Source organism: Nicotiana tabacum, chromosome 8 (genome assembly GCF_000715075.1).
Source record: "Nicotiana tabacum cultivar K326 chromosome 8, ASM71507v2, whole genome shotgun sequence".
Taxonomy (NCBI): Eukaryota; Viridiplantae; Streptophyta; class Magnoliopsida; order Solanales; family Solanaceae; genus Nicotiana; species Nicotiana tabacum.
Window position 1 is genome coordinate 142,069,102 of NC_134087.1, and position 13,757 is coordinate 142,082,858.

At 40.1% G+C, this 13,757-nt stretch overlaps 1 protein-coding gene across 5 annotated transcripts; it reads right to left on the reverse strand.

The window, feature by feature from the left end:
* Positions 1–379: 379 nt before the first annotated feature.
* Positions 380–2,916, reverse strand: LOC107791899 (uncharacterized). 5 transcript variants are annotated; one of them, XM_075219713.1, is made up of 3 exons: positions 2,758–2,915; positions 1,862–1,979; positions 380–1,550 (listed from the first exon to the last, which is right to left on the reverse strand). In XM_075219713.1, the coding sequence occupies exon 3, from the start codon at positions 1,189–1,191 to the stop codon at positions 562–564; it is 630 nt and encodes a 209-aa protein (XP_075075814.1). In that variant the 5' UTR covers positions 1,192–1,550; positions 1,862–1,979; positions 2,758–2,915; the 3' UTR covers positions 380–561. The 5 variants fall into 5 exon arrangements, with proteins under 5 accessions (XP_075075814.1, XP_075075813.1, XP_075075816.1 ...); XM_075219712.1 differs by lacking the exon at positions 1,862–1,979 and having other exon boundaries at positions 2,758–2,916; XM_075219715.1 differs by lacking the exon at positions 1,862–1,979 and having other exon boundaries at positions 2,669–2,912.
* Between the last annotated feature and the right edge of the window lie 10,841 nt (positions 2,917–13,757).

The following is a 13,757-nucleotide window of genomic DNA, read 5'->3' on the forward strand; positions in this document are numbered from 1 at the left end:
TGGTCTCATAGTTTGGAGACCTAAAGGACAAGCTTGATACCAACGAAACAGCGGAACAATTTATAGAGTTACTTTGACTTCAAACATGATTTTGTGGGATATGTAGCCCTCATTCATGTTTGGATTTTCTGTTGTTTTGGCTTCGTATTTGCATGCTCAATCAAGGCATTTAACTTCTAGAAAAGATAGATTAGTCCATTTATTGAGATAGGAAAAGGGCTTTCCGGTCGATAGAAGGTATAAATTTCTACTTAACATCCTTTCTCCTGTTTTGTTTTCCTCAATTTTACAATGGAAAAGCTGTGGATTCCCATCAACAACATCATACTATTAGTTTCACAATCAGAACTACAATGTAACATTCATAGTGCGATAATCATCCAGGAACTATTTAGTGAATTTTAAAGGCTCATGACCGACACAAGCATAATAAGTCAAAAACAATGCGGATTGAGTTCACTAAAAATATATATACATGGAATTATCCTAAACCACACAAATAAAAAAAAACATCTCATAAAGTACCAACCAACTGGATGATAGACGTTAGACCTCCACAGTTCACTCTCTCAGCATCCGACTGAAGACATATGAGTCCATTGGAGCATCTTCTGCAATCTGAAGTGATGAGACAGCTTGTGCTGCAAGAAGTCCAGCAGAAAGTCTGGCAACCTCCCAATTCCCCACATCAAACCATTGATGGTGAACATTCCCTGCCAAAGGTACAGAAGAGACCATCCACGTGCTATTTTCCTGCTCACACATGCATCCATACCCGTTGGTACCAGACACCCACTGTGTTCCTTCAACTGAATATTTTGAGAGTTCTTGATGAGGAAGCATGGCTCTATATCCGCCCATAAAAAAATCAAAATTGCTACCAATATCCCATGAGTTTGATTCTTCATCCTTCTCCAGCAAAAGCTTACATGAATCATCCGAGTCCTCACCTACTAGGACATGCAGAGCAACTGCCTCGGCGATTGCGGCACCCTCCTCATCAAGCTTTTGCTGTTCTTCTTTCTTTTTCTGTTTCTTCTTTTCCAATTCAGAGCGGATGGCAGCTGAAGTAGCCAAGGCTTTCTCTAAGCGCCTCTTTTTTTTCTCAGCCTGTTTAATCCGGTCCAACTCATCCTTTACTTGCTTCTTGTTCCCTTTTCTAACAGCAGGTGAAGCTTTATCACATTCCATCTCTACAACTATTTATTTCCGTTTCCTTCTATACTTTGTTATTAATACTATAGCAAAGAACTAATGATTCCAAATATGAAAACTGTAATGAAACCAAATTACTGAAACTGCAGCTACACCCACTCAGGTATATGGGAATACCTCATTTTGCGCACAATACAATCCCAAACAGAAACAACAGGGGACTGAAGAAGAGAAGACTGGTAAGCACTACCAGGCCTGTTCCTCACCATTCTTCCCAGTTTCCCACAACCCTTGCGTTTACCCATCTCCCAGCAACTACCAAACTAATATCGTGACTGAAATTTAATATATTATCTGTTCCACTCTGCTTCAAACGATTCACATGGCCTTCCCTCCTACAACAGGCAAAATAAAATATGTACATAAAGTACATTAGAATGAAAGACATTTCCAAAATGGAATTAATAAAGTTCATACTACATTATGTGTATCACAAAGAAAAATCTAGACAGATCAAATATACATCATGACTCATGAACCTCCATAAGAAAGATGCATTACAACAGTTATCTTCCTTGTTAGGAGAAACCTAACTGGATATCACTAACACTTCCACCACCACAACAACAATGGAGAGAAAGATACAAGATGGACAGCTTGATAGCTACATTAGCAAATGACTATTTCTTGAATGGAAAGAATGCACCTGGTAAACCCAAGCCATCCATTTGTGTATATTTCGAAATTGACTGGCTGGGATTACGTTCCACCATAGATATATATTTCTTAACAAAGCATCAAAATCCGTGCACATCGATAAGAATCTGGGTAAATGACAGACAATTAACAAGTTTCAGGAAAAAAAAAAAGTAACACTCAACTGAGGAAGCAATTTGAAAAAATCCCAATTGTTCCCTTTTTCTTTACAAGTCAAAAAGCCCAAGTTTTTCTCATACAACAATAAGTTAGCCATCTGTAGCTGAACTAGCGTACTACTTTCCAGAAATGGTTTGCCGGGCGTGACAAAGTTACTCTGGAAAATCTTTAATTGTTTCAAAAAATAAAATTATAGCTAGCACACAATGAAATAACAACAATGAAACCTATTTGTTTCATTAAAAAAACAATTTAGCCATTCGTAGTTAGTTGAAATTAGCATACTATTTTCCCAAACAAGACCAACATGGGGGGATAAAGGGCTTTTGGTTTTTTTCTTTTTTTTTTGGTTTTGGGGGGGGGGGGGGGCAAGGAAGGAAATTAACAAAACCCCAATTTTACAAAATTGGAATCATCTTAAGATGCATACTGAAAATCAACAGAAACCCAATTCATCAATAATCAGACATAAACAACAAAAGAGAAACCAAAAAAAAAAAAAACCAATTCAGCTTTAGTTCATATCCAAATTGAAAAAAATGTAATTCAGATAATCCTATTTGACCCACATACAAAAGCATCAACTTTCAAAAAAATTAACAATTTTCACACGATAATATGATCAGATAGAACATACCCATTACCCCCACATAACCACCAGATTATAAAACTAACAGATCTTAATTAAACATAAATGGAAGATTGTATAAAAGAAAAATAGCAGACCCGTTGGAGAAACAAAGAGATGATGATATATATATTTGCAGAATCGTACTATGGAGAGGTGTATGAATGGATCTAATATGATAAGGCACTCAAAATTCAACAGAAAAAGAGGAGAGATAAAGAATGAGACTGAAATGTTATTAAAACTGGTCGAATGAAATTGATAGGAGAAGGAAGGGTGAAATGGTCAATATAGAAGGAAAAGTGGACACGTGGAGGAAAAGGTTTCAAGATTGGTGATATTCACTGGAGCTGTACTAAATCCTTTGAGTTCGTCAAATGATTCAGATGACTAAGAAAGAGACATGGGATTTTTTTTTTTTGTGTGTGTGTGTGTGACATTGGCTATTTGTGGAGGCGGATCCAGTTTTTTAAAAGTGGGGCCGCATAGAAGAAAAAATATATTCTTTGTTTCATCTCACGTCGTAATTGTGTTTGAATTGGAATTAAAAACTTGCATCTACACGTAGATCCTAGTCGAACTGCAATAACTACATACTTTTTCCTTTTTTTTTTCCTGTTAATTGTGTTCAGAATTCAGTGGTTCGACAAGATGCGAGAAACGCGACTTAGATGGTTCGGACACGTGCGAAGGAGAAGCCTAGATGCACCGGTTAGGAAGTGTGAGAGGTTGTCTTTGGCAGGTACGAGAAGAGGCAGAGGGCGGCCTAAGAAGTATTGGGGCGAGTTGATCAGGCAGGATCTGGCGCGACTTCAGATTTCCGAGGACATGACTCTTGATAGGAACATGTGGAGGTCGAGCATTAGGGTGGTAGGCTAGGGGGTAGTTGAGAGTTCTTCCCTCTTTGTACCGGGTAGTCTGATAGAGTTTCGTTTAGGTTTGTTAGCAGTCTATGTTGTGTTCACATTGTTGTTTTGTATACTTTGGTGTTATTGTCCTTTCACTTCTTCGTTGTGTTATTTTCTTTTTGGCATCTTTTGTTGTTACATGTCTTTTCTTTTGTTTCTTTTCTGATATTATTGTCTCTCTTGATTGAGCCGAGTGTCTCCCGAAAACAGCCTCTCTACCCTTTTCGGTGTAGGGGTAAGGTCTGCGTACAATCTACTCTCCTCAGACCCCACTAGTGGAATTTTACTGGGTATGTTGTTATTGTTGTGTTCAGAATTCAGTGGTTCGATTATGAACAAAGCTCGTAATGGGTTAAGATAAGCTCAAAATAAAATATGAACCAAGAAAATAGACAAGAGTAATAAAGAGGAAGAGAGATTTCTTATTTCATTTAAGTGGGTCCCATATTATATTTTATGCCTCTATTTATAATATTGGATAGAGGGCTTACGAAAAGGTAACTTAAAATATTACATTAACAATTGGGATCATGGGAAAGACCATGAGGATGTTATGGAGGTGTGAGAGTAACAATCGTAATAATGAGGAGTAGTGAAAAGTTATTTACATCATCAATTAAAGCAGTGGAGTAGTGGACATCAACAATCGTATTTCTCGGAGATGGCGCATTCCGATCATGTGTCTCAACTTCTCAAATGTTGAGGTTGACAATGCCTTAGTGAACAGATCAACCAAATTATCACATGAACGAATTTGTTGAATATTAATTTTACCATTTTATTGAAGATCATACGTGAATTTTTGTTTTGGTAAAATGTGCTTTGTTTTGTCTCCTTTGATATATCCTCCTTTTAGTCGAGCAATGCAACCAATATTATCTTCATATAGTGTAGTTAGATTATCCTTTTTTGTAGGAAAACCACATATTTCCTGAATATGTTGAGTCATTTATCTCAAACAAACACATTCACGACTTGTTTCATGAATTGCTATTATCTCGACATGATTTGAAGAAGTAGCCGCTATTATTTGTTTCACCATAGGCTCGAGCAGATCCACGAGCCCTGCTCCGGTTAAGGGCATTCTGCAGTACCCGCTGTGGATATGACTTTATGGCTTATACTCTTTTGTTGTCTCAAGGCTTGTCATTTTTTGTCTTTTCCTTCACTTGACTATAGACATTGTACTACTGTCATCTTTTTTATCTACCGTTGTCATCCATGTATCACATCTTACTCATAATGCTTCATTATCTCTCTTCTTATCTCCCTGCTAATATTTTTGTCTACCACCTTATTCCGAAAACATCAACAAGACATTCTTTTTCTTTTAGCTCCCCTTTGCTCCATCCACTAGCTCTTCGGATTGCCTAACATTCTTTCCCTACTAGGAACGGGAGCCACACTAAGATAATATTTATCCGTTCCAGGCTTCCAGTGCCTGTCTTGTTAGTACTCATATCTAGCTGTACTATTTTAGAGTGCACCATCTGGGTATCCCACAAGGAGATCTATAGCACATTTACAATATCTTTTGGAAATGTCAACTAACGCAAACAATCCATCCACTATTTTGGGTCACTCTAATCCTAGTCAGATCCTGATATTCATCCTTCTCTTATACTACTTTTATTAGCCCCCATAGGGAATAAATGAGATGGATGTGGCCGATTGTACATACATCTTGTCATTGTTGAGGGTAACTCAAAATGCTTATATCTCTCTTCTTGAATTGTAAATAATGATCATTTTCACTAACCGGGTATCTCGTACCCTTCTTCATCTTGCTTATTGTACTTGTTGAATTTCTTATCTACTTATGAATCTTTCATTGCCTTTTACCATAAGGGTGGATAAATATTCTTGCCTTAAGGCTCCTTATCAAGAAGCTTACACATCTTAGTACACACATGTTTGCTGAAGACCTCATGTTTATCCATCATAGGAATGATGCAAACTCGAGTTCCTCTAACTCAACTCTTTCACAGCTATATCTCTTACCAGCCGTCTTTCTGGATGTAGGTATCATTGTATTATGAATATAATAAAATTTAGGAATTTGAATTCCTACGACTGAGCTCTACCACACGATCTAGAGTAAGAACAAAGAGTGACAGTCCTAAATTCCCTGAAGCCTCCTGCTTAAGTGTGGTGCACGACACACCCATAAACAAGACTCTACTAGACACTGTTTGTAGACTCCCTAGGACAGAACTGCTCTGATACCACTTTTGTCACGACCCAAACCGATGGGTTGCGATGGACACTCAGTGCCCTTACTCAACCGAGTACCAACGTAACGTATCTTTCTTATTACATCAATATGGGTAAATGGGCCAGAAGGGCCGTATGAGGTAACAAGAATAAAACATGAGAGAACACTCGACATAAAACAACCCAACTTGATATACTGACTTATACATATGACGTACGGGCCTATAAGGCCAAAATAATCGCTTGTACACTGAACATAGGTCGACAAGGCCATGCAATCTTTCATATACATGACATATGTCTACAAGCTTCTAAGAGTACATAAACGTCATAAGTCCAGGACAGGGCCCCGACATAACAATCAATACATGTCTAATCGTAGTAACCAAATAAGCAACTCCGAAGCAAATGGAGCGCACCAACATCTTTCGCTGAGCTGATAGCCTACTTGGAGGACTCCCAACCTGTCTATAGGGACCTGCGCGCATGAAACGCAGCGTCCCTGGGCAAAAGGGACGTCATTACAAATAATGTACCGAGTATCTAAGGAATGAAAATCAGTAAATAATAGACATGGGAGAAACATAGAGTAAAAGACTCAACATGTATATCTGAATAGCTCTGTAAATCATTTAATATTATAATGTCATGCATATGCATATGAATGTCATACCATGCATGGATATATGCATTCATAACATTATCAAGCCTCTGAGGGCATCCCATCATATCATCTCGGCCACTATGGTCAATTCATCAACATATACCAACTGATCAAATGGTGGTGCGTATATAACGCCGTAACCTTTTCCCATATCCCATATACATATATATACATATATACGCGTATATAACGCCATCTGGTCATGGATCAATGTACATGTATAAATGAATGCAATGCATGAGAAGTAAATCTTTCGGAGTGTCATAAGACCATTATGTTTTTAATTAATATCATGAAATGAAATTCATCAACTTACGTATTTTCTGAGACCCATGAACAGATGATAGAATAATATGACACATAGGGAATCAAGAACATAAGCATCTCTAGTATTTCTATGAATAGAGTCATTTATGAAAATTGTGCATTTGCTCGTTTCGTTCGTATCGTATGGATCATGCCAAAAAGAATAAGGGATGACTTTAACATACCTGAACCGATTCTCTTGACAATCTCGTTAACACCCGTTGATCGCGACAACACGTAACAGTGGATCGAAGTAGGGGAAAATCAATATGATATTCTTGGGAAAGATTGTAGCGTACTCCCTTAGAACCACGATTTCACGCATGTTGCATTTCATATGAATATTTGAGCTTCATTCGTTAGTCTTTTTTGAAGACTTCATTGTCACGACCCAAAAACTGACCCGGTCATGATGACGCCTATCGTGAAACTAGGCCAACCAACTTATTTCCAAATACTCCATTTTTTTCATTTAAAACTTACGTAAAACCATGTTTTTAATAGAAATTCGATAAAAGATATAAAGTAAAAATCAAATAAGCGAAAAATACAAGCCCGACCTCAGGTGTCACTAAGTCATGAGCGAAATACTACAACTGTTCGAAATAAACAAGACTACATAGTTTGAGAATGCTAATCAATACACTAAGAGGAATATAAGGAACGAGAGGGCGGGACTACGATCGCCAGGCAGCTACCTCGCTATCTCGAAGGAAAAGTCCACCGCTGAAATGATTAGCAACCGCTACCGTGGCCCGAGATACCTGGATCTGCACACAAGGTGCAGGGGGTAACGCGAGTACACCAACTTAGTAAGTAACAAGTCCAAATTATGGACTGATAGGTAGTGACGGACCAAACCTCAACAGGTAATATCATTTAACTATACAGAAAAGTAGACATGCTTGCAGTTCAGGAAAAAACTTAATAGTAAATAAATGCAGTCTGAACAGTACAGAGTAATAAGCTCAGGAAATCTCTATGTACCAATGCTCAAATATCATGATCAATGTTCTGTGTACCTCCACTCACAAGTGCTCAACCACTCGATACTGTATATGGCCATCCGGCCCAGGAAAGATCCATTCCTGAATATATATATCACTGACTGCAGTCATCCAGTACCGAGGAAGGCAATTCTAGCCCAGTGGAGAAGATCCGTCTCTAGGTATAAATACTTCAGACAAGATCCATGTCCAGGGAAGATCTATCCCTCAATATCATCAACTGCGCTCATTAGGGGTGTCTTACAGACTTCGGAGGGGCTCATACAGCCCAAGTGCTATCATAATCATCAACATAACTGCTGCGGCATGCAGTCCGATCCCATATACTATCACTCACAACCAAGCTCTCGGCCTGACTCAGTCATCACTCTCCAGTCTCTCACACACGGGCTCACAATGTCATGATACTAGCCCGAACAATGATATAATGTGCCAAATAACAATAATCGAGACTGAGGCATGATATTTAATGCATGAACAAGACTGAGTATATAATATCAATGAAGATAATGATATGACAGTAAGAAACGACCTCTTCGATCTCAACAGTATCGGCTTGAAGCCCTAACAGGATATCTAACATGTTTTCACAACACATTTACTTAGTCACATGATAGAAACACGGATGTTAATAAGAAAGAGTTGCTAAGTGGTGCCATGGAATGATCCAGGCTGCAATTCTCACAGTGCACTCCCACACGCCTGTCACTTGGCATTTGCGTCACCTCAATAGCAATCGTAGAACACATAGTTCGGGGTTTCGAACCCTTAGAACCAAGTTTAGAAGCGTTACTTACCTCAAGCCAAGCCAAACTCTTGCCCGCGACGCCTTTGCCTCTCGATTCGGCCTCCAAATGCCCTGAATCTAACCAAAATCAGTATATAACCATCAATATACGCTAAAGGAATGAAACCCATACGAAAATTATCAAATTAACTCAAAAATCCCGAAATTGGCCAAACCCGATCCCCGGGCCCACATCTCGAAATTTGATAAAAATCATATTAAAAGATTCCTCATCCTCCCACGAGTTCATACATACCAAGAACATCAAAATCGGACCTTAAATGGCCCCTCAAACCCCCAATTTACACTTTTCAATTTCAAGCCCTAATTCCTCAATTTTAGGTTTTAAATCCCACTAATTTCATATCTAATTAGTTAGAAATCACCATATAATCGAGTATTGAGTTCAAAAATCTTACCTCCAAGTGTTTCCCTTCGAATCCCTCTTCAATCCCTCTCAAAAAGCTTCAAACCGCTCAACAATGGTGAAAAATGGGCTAAAATTCGCGAAGACCTCTATTTAAACATTCTGCCCAGGTATTATTTCCTTCTTCACGAACGTGATAGCTCCCCTGCGTTCGCAAAGCACAAAAATCCACTACCCAATTATTCCTCTTTCACGACCGTGAGTTCCTTCACACGAATGCGAAGCTTCAGCTGCCCAAGCTTTCGCGAACGCGACCCTACCTACGCGAATGTGATGCACAAACTCCTGGGGTCCCAGCTGCTCCGATTCCCTTTGTGAATGCAACTCCTCTCATGTGTTCGCGATTTGCTGGAAACCTTTTCTCCCATAGACCCAGCTCTTCTTTGCGAACGCGAAGAACAAATTCTTCTGCAATAGGAACCAACAAAATCTACAACTCTCCAAAACCAAGAATTGGTCCGTTAACCACCCGAAACTCACCCGAGGCCCTTGGGACCTCAACCCAACATGCCGACCCATCACATAACATCATTCAAACTTAGTCTAACCTTCAAATCATTCCAAACAATATCAAAACACCAAATCAACCTCGGATTCAAGCCTAAGAACTTAGAAACTTTTGAATTCCACAAATGACGCCGAAACCTATCAAATCAACTCCGAATGACCTAAAATTTTGCATACACATCACCATTGACACTACGAACCTACTCCAATTTTCGGAATTCCATTCCGACCTCGATATCAAGATTTCCACTGCCGACCGGAAAATGCCAAATTTCCAATTTCGCCAATTCAAGCCTAAATCTACCACGGACCTCCAAAATACATTCCGATCACGCTCCTAAGTTTCAAATCACCTAATGAAGCTATCCGAACCATCAGAATTCACATCCGAGACCTTTTTCACATAAGTTAACATCCGGTTGACTTTTCCAACTTAAACTTACTTAAAAGAGGCTAAGTATCTCATACCTCTCCAAAACCATTCCGAACCCGAACCAACCAACCCGATACCTCATAATACAGCTGAACAAGACATAAAAAAGCAAAAATAGGGGAAACGGAGTGGTAACTCATGAAACGACCAGCCAAGTCATTACATTCTCCCCATCTTAAACAAACGTTCATCCTCGAACGAGTCAAGAAACATACCTGAAGCCTCAAATAGTGAGGATATCTGCTCCGCATCTCCCACTCGGTCTCCCATGTAGCCTCCTCCACGAGCCGACCTCTTCACTGCACTTTCACTGAAGCTATATCCTTTGATCTCAGCTTTCGGACCTGATGCTCCAAAATAGCCACTGGTTCCACATCATAGGTCAAATTACCATCTAACTGAACCGTGCTGAAATCCAAAACATGAGATGAATCGCCAATATACTTTCGGAACATAGAAACATGAAATACCGTATGCACACTCAACAAGCTGGGTTGCAAAGCAAGCTCATAAGCCACCTCCCCAATCCTCCGAAGCACCTCAAAAGGCCCAATGAACCGAGGACTCAATTTACCCTTCTTCCCAAATCTCATAACACTCTTTATGGGTAAAACCTTCAGTAGAACCTTCTCCCCAACCATGTAAGACACATCACGGACCTTCCTGTCGGCATAACTCTTTTGTTTGGACTGTATTGTATGAAGCCGCTCCTGAATCACCTTCACCTTGCCCAAAGCATCCTGCACTAAGTCTGTACCCAAAATCTTAGCCTCACCTAGCTCAAACCAACCAACTGGAGATCTACACCGTCTCCCACATAAAGCCTCATATGGAGCCATCTAAATACTCGATTGATAACTGTTATTATAAGCAAACTCTGCGAGCGGTAGAAACTGATCCCATAACCCTCTAAAATCAATGACACAAGCGCGCAACATGTCCTCTAATATCTGAATAGTGCGCTCAGAATTCCCGTCCATCTGAGGGTGAAAAGTTGTGCTCAACCCAACCTAAGTACCCAACTCTCGCTGCACGGCTCTCCAAAACTGCAAAGTAAACTGAGTACCTCTATCCAAAATAATGGAAACTGGGACGCCATAAAGCGAACAATCTCTCGGATATAAATCTTTGCTAACCTCTCAAAAGAATAGGTAGTACACACAGGAATGAAGTGCGCAGACTTGGTCAGCCGATCCACAATCACCCAAATGGCATCGAACTCTTTCAAAGTTCGTGGGAGCCTAACTACAAAGTTCATGGTGATCCGCTCCCACTTCCAATATGGAATATCTATATGCTGAAGCAAGCCACCCGGTCTCTAATGCTCATATTTCACCTGCTGACATTTGAGACACTAAGCTACAAATCCCACAATGTCCTTCTTCATTCCTCTCCACTAATAATGCTGTCTCAAATCTTGATACATCTTTGTGGCACCCGGATGGATGAAATACCACGAGCTATGGGCCTCCTCCAGAATCAATTCCCGAAGCCCATCTACATTGGGCACACATATCCGGCCCTGCATCCTCAATACCCCATCATCACCAATAGTCACATCTCTGGCATCGTCGTGCTGAACTCTATCCTTAAGGACAAGCAAATGAGGATCATCATACCGGTGCTCTCTGATGCGATCAAACAAGGAAGACCGAGAAACCACACAAGCTAAGACCCGACTGGGCTCTGAAATATCCCACCTCACAAACCGATTGGCCAAGGCCTTAACATCAACTGCAAGAGGTCTCTCCCCAACAGGAATATATGCCAAACTTCCCATACTCACCGCCTTCCTACTCAAGGCATCGACCACTACATTGTCCTTTCCCGGATGGTATAAGATAGTGATATCATTGTCCTTTAACAACTCCAACCATCTCCGATGCCTTAATTGAGATCCTTCTGCTTGAACAAGTGCTGGAGGCTACGATGATCAATAAACACCTCACAAGACATACCATACAGATAATACCTCCAAATCTTCAATGCGTGAACAATGGCAGCCAACTCTAGATCGTGTACATGGTAGTTCTTCTTATGGGCTTCAACTGATGAGAATCATAAGCAATAAATCTACCCTCATGCATCAACACACACCCAATACCCACTCCTGAAGCATCACAATACACTGTATATGAACCTAAAGCTGATGGCAAAACTAACACTAAAGTTGTGGTCAAGGCAGTCTTGAGCTTCTAAAAGCTTGCCTCACACTTATCCGACCATATGAAAGGAGCACCCTTTTGAGTCAACTTGGTCAAGGGTGATGCTATAGATAAAAATATCTGAACGAACCGACGATAATAGACCGCCAAACCAAGAAAGCTGCGAATCTCCGTGGCTGAGGACAGTCTGGGCCAACTCTGAACCGCCTCTATCTTCTTCGAATCAACCTGAATACCCTTACTGGATACCACGTGCCCCAAGAAAGCCACTTAACTGAGCCAAAACTCACACTTGGAGAACTTTGCATAAAGCTTCTCCTCCCTCAACCGCTGCAACACAACTCTCAAATGCTCCACGTGCTATTCCTGACTACGCGAGTACACCAGAATATCATCAATGAATACAATGAAAAACAAGTCGAGATACGGTCGAAACACGTTGTTCATCAAATGCATGAACTCTGCTAGGGCATTGGTCAGCCCAAACGACATCACAAGGAACTCATAATGACTATATCGGGTCCTGAAAGTTGTCTTAATAATGTCTGAGTCCCTGATCTTCAATTGGTGATACCCTAAATGGAGATCAATCTTTGAGAACACCCTCGCTCCCTGAAACTGGTCAAATAAATCATCAATACGAGGCAAAAGATACTTGTTCTTGATTGTGACCTTGTTCAACTGCCGGTAATCAATGTACATCCTCATAGTGCCATCCTTCTTCTTCACAAATAGGATAGGCGCACCCCATGGCAACACACTGGGCCGAATAAACCCCTCAACAAGAAGTTCCTAAAGCTACTCCTTCAACTCCTTCAACTCTTCCAGTTCTATACGATACGGTGGAATAGAAATTGGCTGAGTGCCCGACACCAAATCAATACCAAAATCGATATCCCTGTCTAGTGGCATGCCCGGAAGGTCTGTAGGAAACACATCCAGAAAGTCCCTCACTACCGGAACTGAATCAATGGTAGGAGTCTCTGCACTAACATCCCTCACAAAGGCTAGATAAGAAAGACAACCCTTCTCAACCATCCACTGGTCCTTCAAAAATTAAATCACTCTACTGGGAACATAATCCGTCGAACCTTGGCCACTTAATCCATGGGACTTCAGTATTTATTTATTTATTCAAATTCTGCTTCACTTAAAAAAAGTGAGTGCTTCGCTTCTCGTGAAATGGGGGTTGTCGCTTTTCCTCGCTTCACGCTCTTCACAACACTGGTTTGTTAATTCCCCATTAACCAATAATTATCCAATTATCCATATAATTAAGAATTATCTCAAATTACTTAAAGTACGACTCACTTTTAACATACTTTGTACACCTAACTATTATGGTCATGTGGTACCTTGTACGTCACAAGTTCATAAATATCGGGTATTATAGCTCGGACCGTACTTTATCTCAAAATGCCAAACTTTGACGGAACTCATTTTCTTTGGTTCGCTTACCCTCTCACCTTTACGAATTTACTTATCACTTGTTTGAAATAACGTAATACTTATAATCTCCAAATAATCTTGTCCTTGAACTGATGTCAATTATCTTACAACAAATTCAACGTACAATACTACATGGTGTAACATCATTGTAATATAATGTTGTGGAACATAACATCGACATAATACTACAGGGCGTAACATCATCGTAATATAATACTGTGAGGCGTAACA

Bases quoted from the DNA above. Each gene is read 5' to 3' on its own strand.
- LOC107791899 (XM_075219712.1), bottom strand. From the start codon at position 1,191: ATGGAATGTGATAAAGCTTCACCTGCTGTTAGAAAAGGGAACAAGAAG.